Source organism: Colletes latitarsis, chromosome 6, assembly GCF_051014445.1.
Source record: "Colletes latitarsis isolate SP2378_abdomen chromosome 6, iyColLati1, whole genome shotgun sequence".
NCBI lineage: Eukaryota > Metazoa > Arthropoda > Insecta > Hymenoptera > Colletidae > Colletes > Colletes latitarsis.
In genome coordinates this window covers 27,040,847-27,053,127 of record NC_135139.1, presented here as the reverse complement: position 1 = coordinate 27,053,127, position 12,281 = coordinate 27,040,847, and the positions used below count along the sequence as shown (strand labels likewise).

At 29.6% G+C, this 12,281-nt stretch overlaps 3 protein-coding genes across 8 annotated transcripts; 2 read left to right on the top strand and 1 right to left on the bottom strand.

Annotated features, from left to right (window-relative positions):
- The first annotated feature begins 882 nt into the window (after window positions 1-882).
- On the top strand, window positions 883-3,739 carry LOC143342360 (U3 small nucleolar RNA-associated protein 6 homolog). The gene is made up of 9 exons (XM_076766145.1): window positions 883-1,107; window positions 1,190-1,316; window positions 1,393-1,533; window positions 1,616-1,806; window positions 1,883-2,107; window positions 2,177-2,519; window positions 2,609-2,779; window positions 3,079-3,253; window positions 3,320-3,739. Exons 1-9 carry the CDS (start codon window positions 1,016-1,018, stop codon window positions 3,658-3,660), a joined length of 1,806 nt encoding a protein of 601 aa, XP_076622260.1. The 5' UTR covers window positions 883-1,015; the 3' UTR covers window positions 3,661-3,739.
- LOC143342361 (tektin-2) lies at window positions 3,584-7,673 on the bottom strand. 6 transcript variants are annotated; one of them, XM_076766151.1, is made up of 7 exons: window positions 7,649-7,673; window positions 5,521-5,683; window positions 5,202-5,462; window positions 4,973-5,143; window positions 4,687-4,909; window positions 4,226-4,449; window positions 3,584-3,983 (listed from the first exon to the last, which is right to left on the bottom strand). In XM_076766151.1, the coding sequence occupies exons 2-7, from the start codon at window positions 5,571-5,573 to the stop codon at window positions 3,782-3,784; spliced, it is 1,134 nt and encodes a 377-aa protein (XP_076622266.1). In that variant the 5' UTR covers window positions 5,574-5,683; window positions 7,649-7,673; the 3' UTR covers window positions 3,584-3,781. The 6 variants fall into 6 exon arrangements, with proteins under 6 accessions (XP_076622266.1, XP_076622264.1, XP_076622267.1 ...); XM_076766149.1 differs by lacking the exon at window positions 7,649-7,673 and adding an exon at window positions 7,378-7,443; XM_076766152.1 differs by lacking the exon at window positions 7,649-7,673 and adding an exon at window positions 7,378-7,443 and having other exon boundaries at window positions 5,202-5,454.
- A 142-nt stretch (window positions 7,674-7,815) lies between these two features.
- Window positions 7,816-9,768, top strand: LOC143342362 (uncharacterized). The gene is made up of 4 exons (XM_076766153.1): window positions 7,816-8,187; window positions 8,661-8,934; window positions 9,018-9,351; window positions 9,429-9,768. Exons 1-4 carry the CDS (start codon window positions 7,816-7,818, stop codon window positions 9,454-9,456), a joined length of 1,008 nt encoding a protein of 335 aa, XP_076622268.1. The 3' UTR covers window positions 9,457-9,768.
- Window positions 9,769-12,281: the final 2,513 nt, after the last annotated feature.

The window sequence follows — 12,281 nt, the reverse complement described above, 5'->3', positions numbered from 1 at the left end:
TATGTGTGCTATTGTTAAAAAGTTGATTATTCATCGATTAAAACAGACGGTGATACAGCCGTAAATGTTCCGACTTCCGATATTCGTTAATAACTATTTAACGAGGCATGGCATGGTTCTAAAAACTATCCTTGAATGTTGCCAAGGGTCTATACTAGATTCTTCGATTCTAAAAGTTCATATTTTAATCCCAGGAAATGAGTTATTAATGAATAATCAAGGTAGTGCGTGCCAGGAGTAGGAGGAGTGGGGGTAGCTGAACTCCGGATACCTCCTTACACATTCTGTGATCCTGGCACGAAATTTTTAGTTCGAATCCCGTTATTAGATGGCGATACTATACGTTTGCACCAAATCGTGGGGGGCGAGAGGGGACCTGTACTCCGGATAGTACGAATCCCTGATATTAGATGGCGATACTATACGTTGGCACTTTTTAGCGCAATATTCGAATAAGAATCGCTGCCAGTATTCGTTCATAACTTATTAATTACACTAAATAATGTATAGAGAAATGGTTGAATAACTTAATTAGATTCGAATAATATTTTTAACTTTAGAATTTAAAAAATTAAGGAATTAATGGGAAAGGTAGAAGGGAGTATAAATAAAAAGTATGGAAAATATATACTATGATTTAAATTTTTTATTAATATAAATATAAGGAATATTTTACATATTTCTAACTGTATTAAATAAAAACATGTCTTGAAATGTTGATAGCATATTTTATAAATAAATTAAATTCATGAGTAATATGTTTTTATACTACTTTTATGGTTGAAAATATTTGGTTTGGGCGAGTATCAGTTTGTCTTTGTCAACTTTCCAAAACGATACGAGTTCACGTAAGTACATATGTACCTTATGATGCATGATCTGACATAGTGTGCGAAAGTGGAGCGAGGAGTTTCCGGTGCACCCTGTGGTTTGTAACTTGTGGACTCGTTGGATTCGTGGGTGTTGAAAAGTTTTGTTCATTAAATTTTATATTAGATAATTTAAAACAGTAACAATGGCAGAATTCGTGGAAAAACGATGCGAGGACATGATCCCCGAATTAGAACAAATGGAGAGAATTAAATTGTTCGATAAAATTGAAATTCGGTATGCGAAAGTTTCTAGTTTTAGGTTAGTTATATTGTTTACTCAAAAGTATTAATTGCACACTTTCGTATACTTTACATAGAGGAATTGCAAAGAAATTAAAAGAAAATGAATATAAAATTCAACGACATACAAAAACTAAAGAAGACTATTTACGATATATACAGTACTTAATGGACCTTCTGAAATTAATTAAGCAACGTAGAGACGTATGTTCTTACAATTTTGTTATTCTATTTTTCTACATTGATGAATAAGTATTGATACATTAACAATTTCTTTCAGAAATTTGGTATTAATCAAAAAAAATCAGATATCGATAATATTATTACAAATAAAATGAATCATTTGTATAAGGAGGCAATATTTAAATTCCAAGATGACATTCGTTTCTGGATTGCATATATGAAGTTTTGTAAACACGTTGTAAGTACTTATTTAAATTGTATTATCTTTTAAAACCTGTTCGCTTAATAATTTATAAATGTTAATATATATAATACGACAGCAATTTCAAAATAGTGTTAGTCGCATGTTAGGCAGGATGTTACAAGTACATCAAGATAAACCTAAATGTTGGCATATCGCGGCTCGTTGGGAGCTCGAAGAAAATAAAAATAAGCAAACTGCTCGTCAGTTTCTGCTTCGAGGTTTACATATACATCCAACTTCTCAATTATTATTTATCGATGCTTTCAAGTAAGCAAAATTGTAAATATTTTTTCAATTTCTTGATATTTTCGTTTTCTTAGATATAACTTGATACATGATTTAGATTAGAATTAGAAGAGGCCTCATTGGATGAACAAAAACGTGAAAATAATGGTGACTCTGTAACACCAATGATAACGGAAGATGATATGAGCATTGGATTGAAGAGGGCTTACATTATATATCAACAAGCATCAAAACGTATCAAAGATATTAAATTTATAATAGAATTACTCGATGCTACAAAGGAACATACCAATACAGAAAAATTACAACATAAAATAGTTAGGTAGATAGGTAGGGTAGAAACAAATCTTGATCTTTCAATTGTGAATTTAAAAGATAATATTTATTACAGTGATATGATACAAGAATATGCTCATGAACCTCTAATGTGGGACACAATGGCACGTCGAGAGCTAGAAGGACTTACTCAACCTTCTCTTGATGATGCAACAATGGAGATTGACAATTTAAAACAAACCTCGTTAAGAGACTGTATAACGTCTTGTAATAAAGTGTATCAAACGGCCCTTAAAAAAATTAAGACCGAAGAAATGTGGTCACTGTATATAGAGTGTTTAATAGAAATTAATCAGAAAGGGGGGCCTCTACCAAATTTTAAAAGGAAGTTATTAAAAACTGCATTTACGCAAGCACACCAAGCAAAAAAATTGAAGGAAAAGTCTTATTTGTATTGGGTTGGTAACACTTCTAACCACTGTCTATTATATTATTTATTAGTGTAAATAAAGTAGAAATACAAAGGCATTTAATAATTGTGTCATAGGTTAACATGTTAAGTGTTGAGAAAAGGGATGAAACTACTGAAAAAAAATTAAAAGATATTCTATGCATAGCAACGGAAGCTGTACCAACTAGTGTAAGCCTTTGGCATGCCAGATTAAGATACTTATTAGTTTCAGGGCAAGAAGATGAAGCTGAATCTATTTTTTCAAAGGTACTGGAATATTGATAGGCATGTGTAGTGTGGCTGGTATACAGAATTATGTTGACGCTGACAGTCGATACTTAGAGTTCCATTGTAAAAGTTGCTATTGGCAAATAAATAGAAAAATATCTTGTAAGAGAAATTATCTACATAAAAATCGTTATCAACATGTGATGGCCTTTTTAATATTCTACAACTTTAATTCGATAACTTTCACTCGCTCTAATTGTTTTTACGTATTCAAAGTAGTCATTTTTATCGGTCCATACTGTATAGATATGTACAACGACTTATAACGCACTTTTTAGATAACACAAATTCTCGGAGAAAAGTCATTACCTCTATGGAAAATGAGGATATTGCATGCACAAGCAAAAAGTCCTGAAAAAACACAAGAAATATTTCAAGAAGTAATACAAGGATATCCTAATATTGCTCAAGAAATAAAACCTACTTATATTGAATGGCTGGTTCTGACAAAGAGTGTGTAACTATGAGTTATGAACCTATGTTTTATGACACTTATATTATATTATATGTTAATTTTAGGCATTCAAGCAGCACGCAAAATTTATGATAATCTCTGTTTACAACCACCTTTCTCTATTGAATTGCATAAGAAAATGACAGAACTAGAGCTTATGCAACCAGAAATATCTTTGAAACATACAAGAAGATGCCATGAAATGTCAACACTACAATTCGGCAGAAATAATACAAGTGTCTGGATAAATTACATCTCCTTTGAAATGAAACATGGTGATCCGAAAAAAGTTGGAGAATTACATAGGAGAGCAGTGAAAACTCTAGAACCAGAATTAACAGATTCTTTTATTTCAGAATATAGTTTAATTAAAGCAAATCCAGATTCTTTAAATACAGATCTATGAGTATTTTCAAAACAGAGCAAACCATGTAAGATGAAGATACGGTTACATGAAATAATAAACGCACATTTTATACATTTAAGTACCATTTTTCATAATATAATTACATGTATATTGCAATTATTTATGATTCAATTGGTATTTCTTTTTCCATACGTGTAAGAACAATGTTACGATCTGTTTCATTGGGCAATCGCGTTCTATCTCCAATTTTCAATGTTGCTCTCATATCTAAACACATCACGTCTGTGGCTAAAGAATGTTGTTTATCGTCCAAGTTTCTCTCGATTTGCAAAAGTAAACTTTCCAAATTATTATAAGCTTCTCTAGAAATTTATACGAATATAAAATAGAATAATAAAATGTAACAGATATTATAACACGAATAATGCTACATGTCCATTCTGTAAATCAGAGTTGGGCAAAGTCTTTGACTAAATAAAAATGTTAAGTAATAGATAAAGATAAAGTATCTCGTATTCCATTCTTTATTTGAATAATTTTTATATTAGACGATGCCCATCTTTATTATAAATTGTACATATTATTAAATACTCTGTGTACATACTTTGAATTTTCGATAACTTTCTTTAAATCTTTTTCAGTATGTTGCAACTGTAAAACTTCATCTTTCAAACCTAAGTCAGCTTCATCACGACACAGTTCAAAACCGGGGCGATAAGTGCGATTTTCTAATCTGGTTTCTGCACATTTTATCGCATCAGTTTTATGTAATAATGCATCTTCTAATCGTACTATTTCTTTCTGCATGATTTCCATTTCTTTTTGAATCTGTAAATTACAATTAAATGCACTTGCATGTTAAGCATTTATTACCTCATGTATGTATTCATATTAAGGTTGGGATCTGATTTGTTGGGTAATAAAATAAGTCATCTTCAGAGACGTGTGTTTTGAAAACACATTATCACTTAAAGTTCAAATTTTTCCCAATCGAAAACAATAAAAAGAAGTCATTTTTTATCCAAACAAATCGGAATCTTGCCTTAATGTAGAAGTTAACAGTACTTTCAGCTTTTGCCACTGTAATTCGTTACGAGCTTTTTGTGTCTGATAGATTCTTTTTCGTAAACTAAAATCTGTAACATCTTGTTGAGCCTTAATATCATTTCTGGCGCGTTCTCGCATTACATTCATAGATTCGCGAAAACTGTATATATCGCTTAATTCATTATCTGCTAAACTCTTTGAATTCTGGCAGTGCTCCAACCAAGCTTCATAAGATATTGCACTACAATAGTAAAATCCATACATTTTATTATTCAAAAATTTTTATATAAATATTTGTTCTTACTCTTTTGGAATTCTTAACGCATTTGGTTTGTAGCTAATATTTGCACACGTTCGATCCAAATTAAGATTATCTTTATCTATTTTAATGGTTTCATCTTTATCTTCTATATCGAGTTCCACTTTAAACTTGACTGTTTCCAAACGATTTAATTTTTCCCATGCAGCTTGAATTCTATACAAAATAATATACGTAAAAATGTTTTCGCTCTTATATGCATTAACGTTAATACCTATCGGTCAATGATTGTTTAACATTTTCAAGGATGCAGAGTTCTTTTTTCAGTTCTGTATCTGCTTCATCGTATGTAAGTTCTGTTCCTCTGCGACAGTCTCTCATGGATATACACTCTGCTGTTATTTGTAATGGATTATTTAGAGTTTCCAATTCTTTGTCTGCATCAGTTTTCTCATCTCGTAGAAGTTGAATTTCTGATACTAATTTCCTTAACAAATTCTGAAGTAATTCTCTCCAACGTGATAATTCTGTTATCCTACGAACACGGTGTAGATGTAGATTCTTTTTTAAATATATTTTAGGATATTCTATACCTATCTGCAAGACGAACATCGTTCATGTATGTATCCCACATGGTTTTTACCATTGTCTCAGATTGAACAATTCTTCCTGAATTTCTTAATTCGAATGCTTCTGCGCTTCTGGTATCTGCACCTTGCTGAAGTTCCCATTGTCTGGCATACCAATCTGGTAATCCTAGCATATAAAATATTATATCACATGTATATAAATGAAATTATTATAATTTGATTAAAAAATATACCACATATAATTTTTTCGATTCTATTTATTAAAAAATTATTGAAACACATTGCAATATTACTAACCAAAAAAAGTAAATATCAATATGTGTTGTAAGAAGAAATTGAAGATTTCATTTACCTATATGTGGTACAGGTTTCTCATACGTGGTTACAGATTTGTTAGCCATAATTTGAACAAATTTAATTCAAATACTAACACAACGAAAAATCTAAATGAAAGGAGTACTATTCTACTATTCTTAAAGTAGCGCCCATTACAGAATTATTATTAGTTGCTAAAGCAACCACACTATATACTCGATTAAATATTGATTTAATAAGGCTATCATAGACAGTTATTTTATATGTTCGTATGTATATAAATACTTTTTATTTATAGTATATTAATAACAATTGATAAGAAGTAACATTTTAGTGTGGTTAAACGAAGAAAAAATTCCTTTACGAAACTTTATTCTGCAAACGATAGATAACTTCTGTATGTTAATACGTAATTACGATATGGTAATACGTAAGAAATCATCGAAAAAACAGATTTCTATTTGAAAGGGTTCGGCTACATATCGAACGACTCTGAGACAATATTTCTCTTCAGTAACTTCTCTAAGTTACAGGTCAAATTATTTAATTTTTTTATATTAAATTTATTTCAACGATACGATGTATTAGAATAATATATACATATATGCTACGCAATCCATTTACCGATATGCATAATATAAACGTAAAATTGCAATCTTTTAACTTCGAAATTGCATATTTGTACGTCCTATTACCTCGGATGTACATACATATACATATGTATAAAATGTAAAAAGTGTTTTAGGCCTGGGTTAGAAATTTAATGTCTCGGAAATTATTAATTTCAGAATAAATGTACTGTAATACACACATTTATTTTCAAAAATGAATATTTTATTCAAAGAAAATAAAGTTATGCCAATTTCTTCTCTAAATACGTTCATCAAGAACTTTTTTTCATATTACGACTTGAAAAAACATTATCGATGCGAGACAAAATCATGTTGAAACTTAAACATATTGATGTTTTATTATCTTTCTGTTTCTTTGAGATGTGCAGATAATTCATTTGATTGTTTAAAAAAATATTCTGCATTTTTAAAATACATAATGATAGACGTTTCATGAAAGGAAAAGGTTTTCTATAGTAATAAGATCGTAAAATATTTGTAGAACTACGTATTACAGTAGTTAAAAATGATTGCATTGATAATGAATGTTCATTGAAATGCAGATTTTCAGTACAAAATATACTAATGCTGGAAGTTCTTGGTAACCTTAAAAAAATGCATACAAATATTTCTGTGACGTCATACCAATATACAAAAGTATCGATATTCATCGTATTTTTTATATGTATAACAAAATTTAATCTAATCAAAGTATCCTGAATATTGGCAATTACATTTTTATGAAGCAAATGTAATCAGTAGAAATTTTTTTTTTTTTATATTCTTTACTTTGACTCTAACTATTAAAACGCACTTACAAAATTGTGTCGTTAATAGATTGAATAAAACATATGCATACCATCCAACTTCATTATGTTAAACTATCGTAAAAGTAAAGGGTTTGTTGCTAGAAAGGACAAAGTAGAATGCATACCTACTCTTTGTCCTACATTAAGGTACAAACCGGAAATATAATGGCGTTAACTTCCACCGTTAACGTAATGTAATTATTTATCGGTACTTAAAAATGTGTTATTATAAAAATTAGAACATATTTTAACCGTAAAAAAATGATCGATGTTTTAAACACATTTAACATTGTTTTAAACTCATCGGTATAACGTATGCACAGATGTTATTCTCACATGGCGCGCTAGGTTGTAACCTTCTGTATCGATACGTCTGCGCAGTTAAAATTTACCCACCATCGCGCCAAGCTGTATTTCCGGTTGTTTGTAGAGACGCGGGATAGAAGTCAGCTACAACTTTGGATAGATAACAGGGGTAAAGTAGGTAGATGTGTAAAGACGCGCCATTTCCAATTTTGTAACGGAATCCATAAAGGAAGAATTTTGGCGACGGTCAGAGTATTATGCGAAGATTGAGTATGAAGAGCAAGCGTAGGAAGTCTGAAACGATGAGTGATAATAGTTCAGAGGAAAATGGCGTCTCGCGTACAACTACAGCCGATGAGAACGACGAAATGAAGAAAGGAAAGGAGGGCGAGATCGCGGATACACCACGCAAAACTACTGCAAAAAAGCGGCAATCCCGTAGTCGACATAGTCTAAAAGCAGCAACCGAGGATTCCGCTATGAAACCCGACGAGGATACTGAAGCCATGGACTCTGAAGAAGAAAATAAGAATGCCGGGAAGGGTGGTGCGGGCAAAAGATTTAAAAAAGAGGATCAAAAAGCATCTACTTCGATAAAACAGCAAGGAAACGAAGAAAAGGAATATGAGGTATGTTGGACGTAATATACATTAACATGAATTTCACGGAAAACAAGTTTGTTTACACGACATCGAGAACCGATTCATGGATGCCTTGAGACGCTTTATGCAACCACAGGAAACCAGAATGACCCTTACTGCATAGAGTGTCGGGTAAATTGTGTAATTTGAATAGTAAATTATGAAAAATTATTTTATTGATAAATTCGAATCATTTGTAATGAAACAAAATACTATCTTCCTTATATTGCCGTGAAAATAGAAATTGATTTTATTTGAAATAAAGATGCTACTTAAAGTAGATTATTTAAATATTGAAAAACAATTAAGTGAAAATGTTTTATTTTTTAACTTTTATATAATTCAAATGATGGTATCACCTTTGAATTTTTATTTCCATAGCGGTGCAAATAAAAATATTTGATTTTCACATTTATCTAATTCTATGCAGCAAGTAAGAAAGATCTATTTTTATTAACCAGGTAGAAAAAATTGTTGGTCAACGTACTATCAAAGGCAGGCGACAGTTTTTGGTTCGCTGGAAAGGTTATAACGAAGATTCTGATACATGGGAGCAGGAAAAAGATTTAAATTGTCCACAATTAATTGAAGAGTTTTTGATCGAAGATTCAGAAAATGACGAAGAGAAATCTAAAAAGAATGACAATTCTCTGAAATCTATAAAAAATAAAATTCCAAAAATGGAGAAAAAACCTAAAAGACCTAAAAGCAGTACAAAAAAACAAATTGAAAATGGTATTTTAATATGTTACTATAAATATTATGTTCTATTTATTTCGATAAAATTGTAATCTTAAATGTTACTTTGTTGATTTCAGACAAGGAAATAATAGCATCGGATGAAGTAAGAAATGAAAAAGACGATCAGAAAGAATTTGAAGTAGAAAAGATAATAGAAGTACATTTTAAAAAAAATAAAACAAGAGAATTCTTAATTCGATGGAAAGGATTTACTTCAGCAGATGATACATGGGAACCTGAAGAAAACTTAAATTGTTCAGAACTCATTGAGAAATTTATGCAAAAAGTTGAAAAAGCAAAAACCTCTGATGTACGTGAGCTTAGAGCAAATCGCCCCCACACAAAAAGATACACGCTTACTACGCATGATGCAGGAAGAAGACTATCTCGTAGAAATATGGATAAACAAAGGTAATTCTTTTTGTTTGTAAATTTTCATGATTTCCTTCTTTATTAGGATTAATTTATGTTCATTTTTTTTTTTATAGAGCTACGTATCATGAATGTGACGAATAAATGGTTGCAAGTCATCAAAACCCTAAAATTCATATACATGTATATTCATATATATGTATATAACATTATTTGTAATGTTATAAAAAAAATAACATCGTCAAAAATTTATATATAAGTGACTTTCTTTGTAATGCAATCTTAAACTAAGGAAAGCAATTACAGAGTAGTCTATGTGTCTTACATTCATATTATATTTCTTTATTTGTAATACTTTTATAAAAATATCTATTTTAAAGTATAGAATTTATTTCACTTTGTCCAATTTGTAATTATTTTTAAAATACATTATGAATTCTTAACTTTATAACTTAATCTTGTATTGTAATCTTCTTCTATATACTTTTTTTTTAATTTATAATGTCCTTTTTTTTTTCTTCAGTTAAATACATCAGTATATCAGAAATTTTCGAAGCTATTCAAGCATCATTATAAAATTTCTACTAAAACGTGAAGAATTACAAAACCTGATACGAAGTAACACTTTTTAACTAAATACGTTTACATACATTAGAAATTAATCAGATTTTAACACGTTTACTGTGATATGGAGCATATGTGCCCTGTACGATATTTTATTCCATACAAGCTATGTTTCATTGAACTTTCATTATATGTATACTAAGGCAATATCTCCAAAAAAATGTTTTATTATTCTCATTGAAACTTCCAAAATATAATTGAAAAGTCCATGGATTTATTTGCCCTAATTTTCTGGATATGAAAGTCTAATATAGAGTGTAATTGATTCATATTGCAAAATATTAAATTGCACAAAGAAAGGTCTGAACAATGAACGTGATAAAACAGATATTTTACTTGTATAAAGTATGTTACTTCGATTTATTTGAACAAAATTTGTTTAATTATTACGTAATAATTAGGCTAAGAAGTATAATGTGAGTAATTTGTAATTTATGAAAAACCCATAAAAGATTTACCTTTGTTGCAATACTTATGCATACGATTATAATTATATGATTAGAATCATGCAAACCGAACATATGTAATATTAGAATAATTATAAACAAATTATATAGTGATTGTAAGTTCAATGTTCTTACGAGTCGTAATTGGTCATGTAAAAATATTGAGTATCAGTTTTATTAAGTTCAATATATTATAATAAAAATGTTTTCGATAGTAAGTTTAATACGTTCACGCCAGCCTTTTATTTCGTATATTTTCCACCTGTCGGCGTAGCACAAGTGATTGAATAATAAATATTAATATCATTATATACAAATTTATGAGCGTTTTTGTACTATTAATTTTATTTGTTAAATATGTGCGAATACTGAATAAATTGCAGCTTAACTCATTAATGAGTTAAGTCGGCGTGACGTGCTAACTATTTTGATAAACCAGTTTTATGAGGTAATGGCAGAGTAATTGAAAAAAAATAAGAAATAATGTTCAAATGTAAGGTAAGATCATGTAAATGGAACATCGAAATATTCCAATTACTTATGGATACATGAAAAGACTATTTAGAAAAAAACTGTTTAAAGTGACAAACAGTGTTGGGAACAAATTTCTCCAAGTAATTTTTTTATTTTTTTCTCGCTATTCTGCGTATAACAATAATAGTGAAATATGTTCAAAAGATGTATGCTTTGCAAGATATTTCAAAATTTGTCAGTACTTGGAAGACTGACGCCTTCTGAGACAATGAATGTTTATGACCAATGAAATATAGAAAATATTTCATTTATGTCAAATAAGTAAAAAATAAAACGCAAATTTGGCTGAATTTACCTATGACAAAGCTTGATTATAATTATATACATTCATTTTTTAGTACGCCATGAATTGTTGTATTTCTCTTAACTGACTTTTAAATACACGAGTAATACACAGTAAAATCAATCAGAACACTAGTTTAGTAGAAGACTTAACCGGTGTTGTACAGTACAAGAAACATTTGTAGACTGATTTAATGTGCTCACAGAACAAGAACTGACAAAAACCTTTCTTTGGAAGAATGAGAGGCGAAACACATATGTATATGAAAGGTGAGATTACCTATGTAAGGGAAGAAATTTGACATATTTTGCAATATTTGTAGAAAGAGGGTATCATTATTGATACATAAACACGATACGGCATACTTGGCATATAATAAAATAATTGGCATTAGTAATTTATTTTCATTTCATAAATGATCCTCAGAGAACATGAATTCTTGAGATATGCGTCTATGATCATTTCTTCTAAATGTTGCTATGACAAATGCAATTACAAGCGTTCCAGTACGGCGAGGCTATCCAAACAAAACTCCGGAGTTCAAACACTCGACATTTTTTCTCATTCTATCCAGTTAACGGTTGATTGAAATCAAGGTAAACATCTCTCGTAAAAATGGGCGTGTCATTTTTTGTTTTATGAGTAAAAATATACATATAGAGTAACAACTAGTAGAAATGCAAGTATTGTTTTATGTATAAATGATGAGTAATTTAAAAAGTTATGCCAAGAGAAAACTATAATAAAGATTTAAATTCTAGACAAAGTTTCTGTATTTTTGAATACTATATTATATGTATTAAATAATTAATGCATACTTCATTATTAGAAAGAAGAAATATTTACTAATGCATGTTCAAGAGAAGGAAACAATTCTTAAATCAACCATATACTCTAACCAAAATTTTGGAGCAAAAAAATAATTGTGCATTAGAAATGAAACTGAATAAATTTAAAACTCTGTACAAAAATGTCAAGAAATGAACGCATATCTCATACAATATTCCCTTTAGAGCATATTTAAAGTTTTTTTTAGCTATAGTTTTATGTTATGATATAGTAAATAAATAAACATATATATA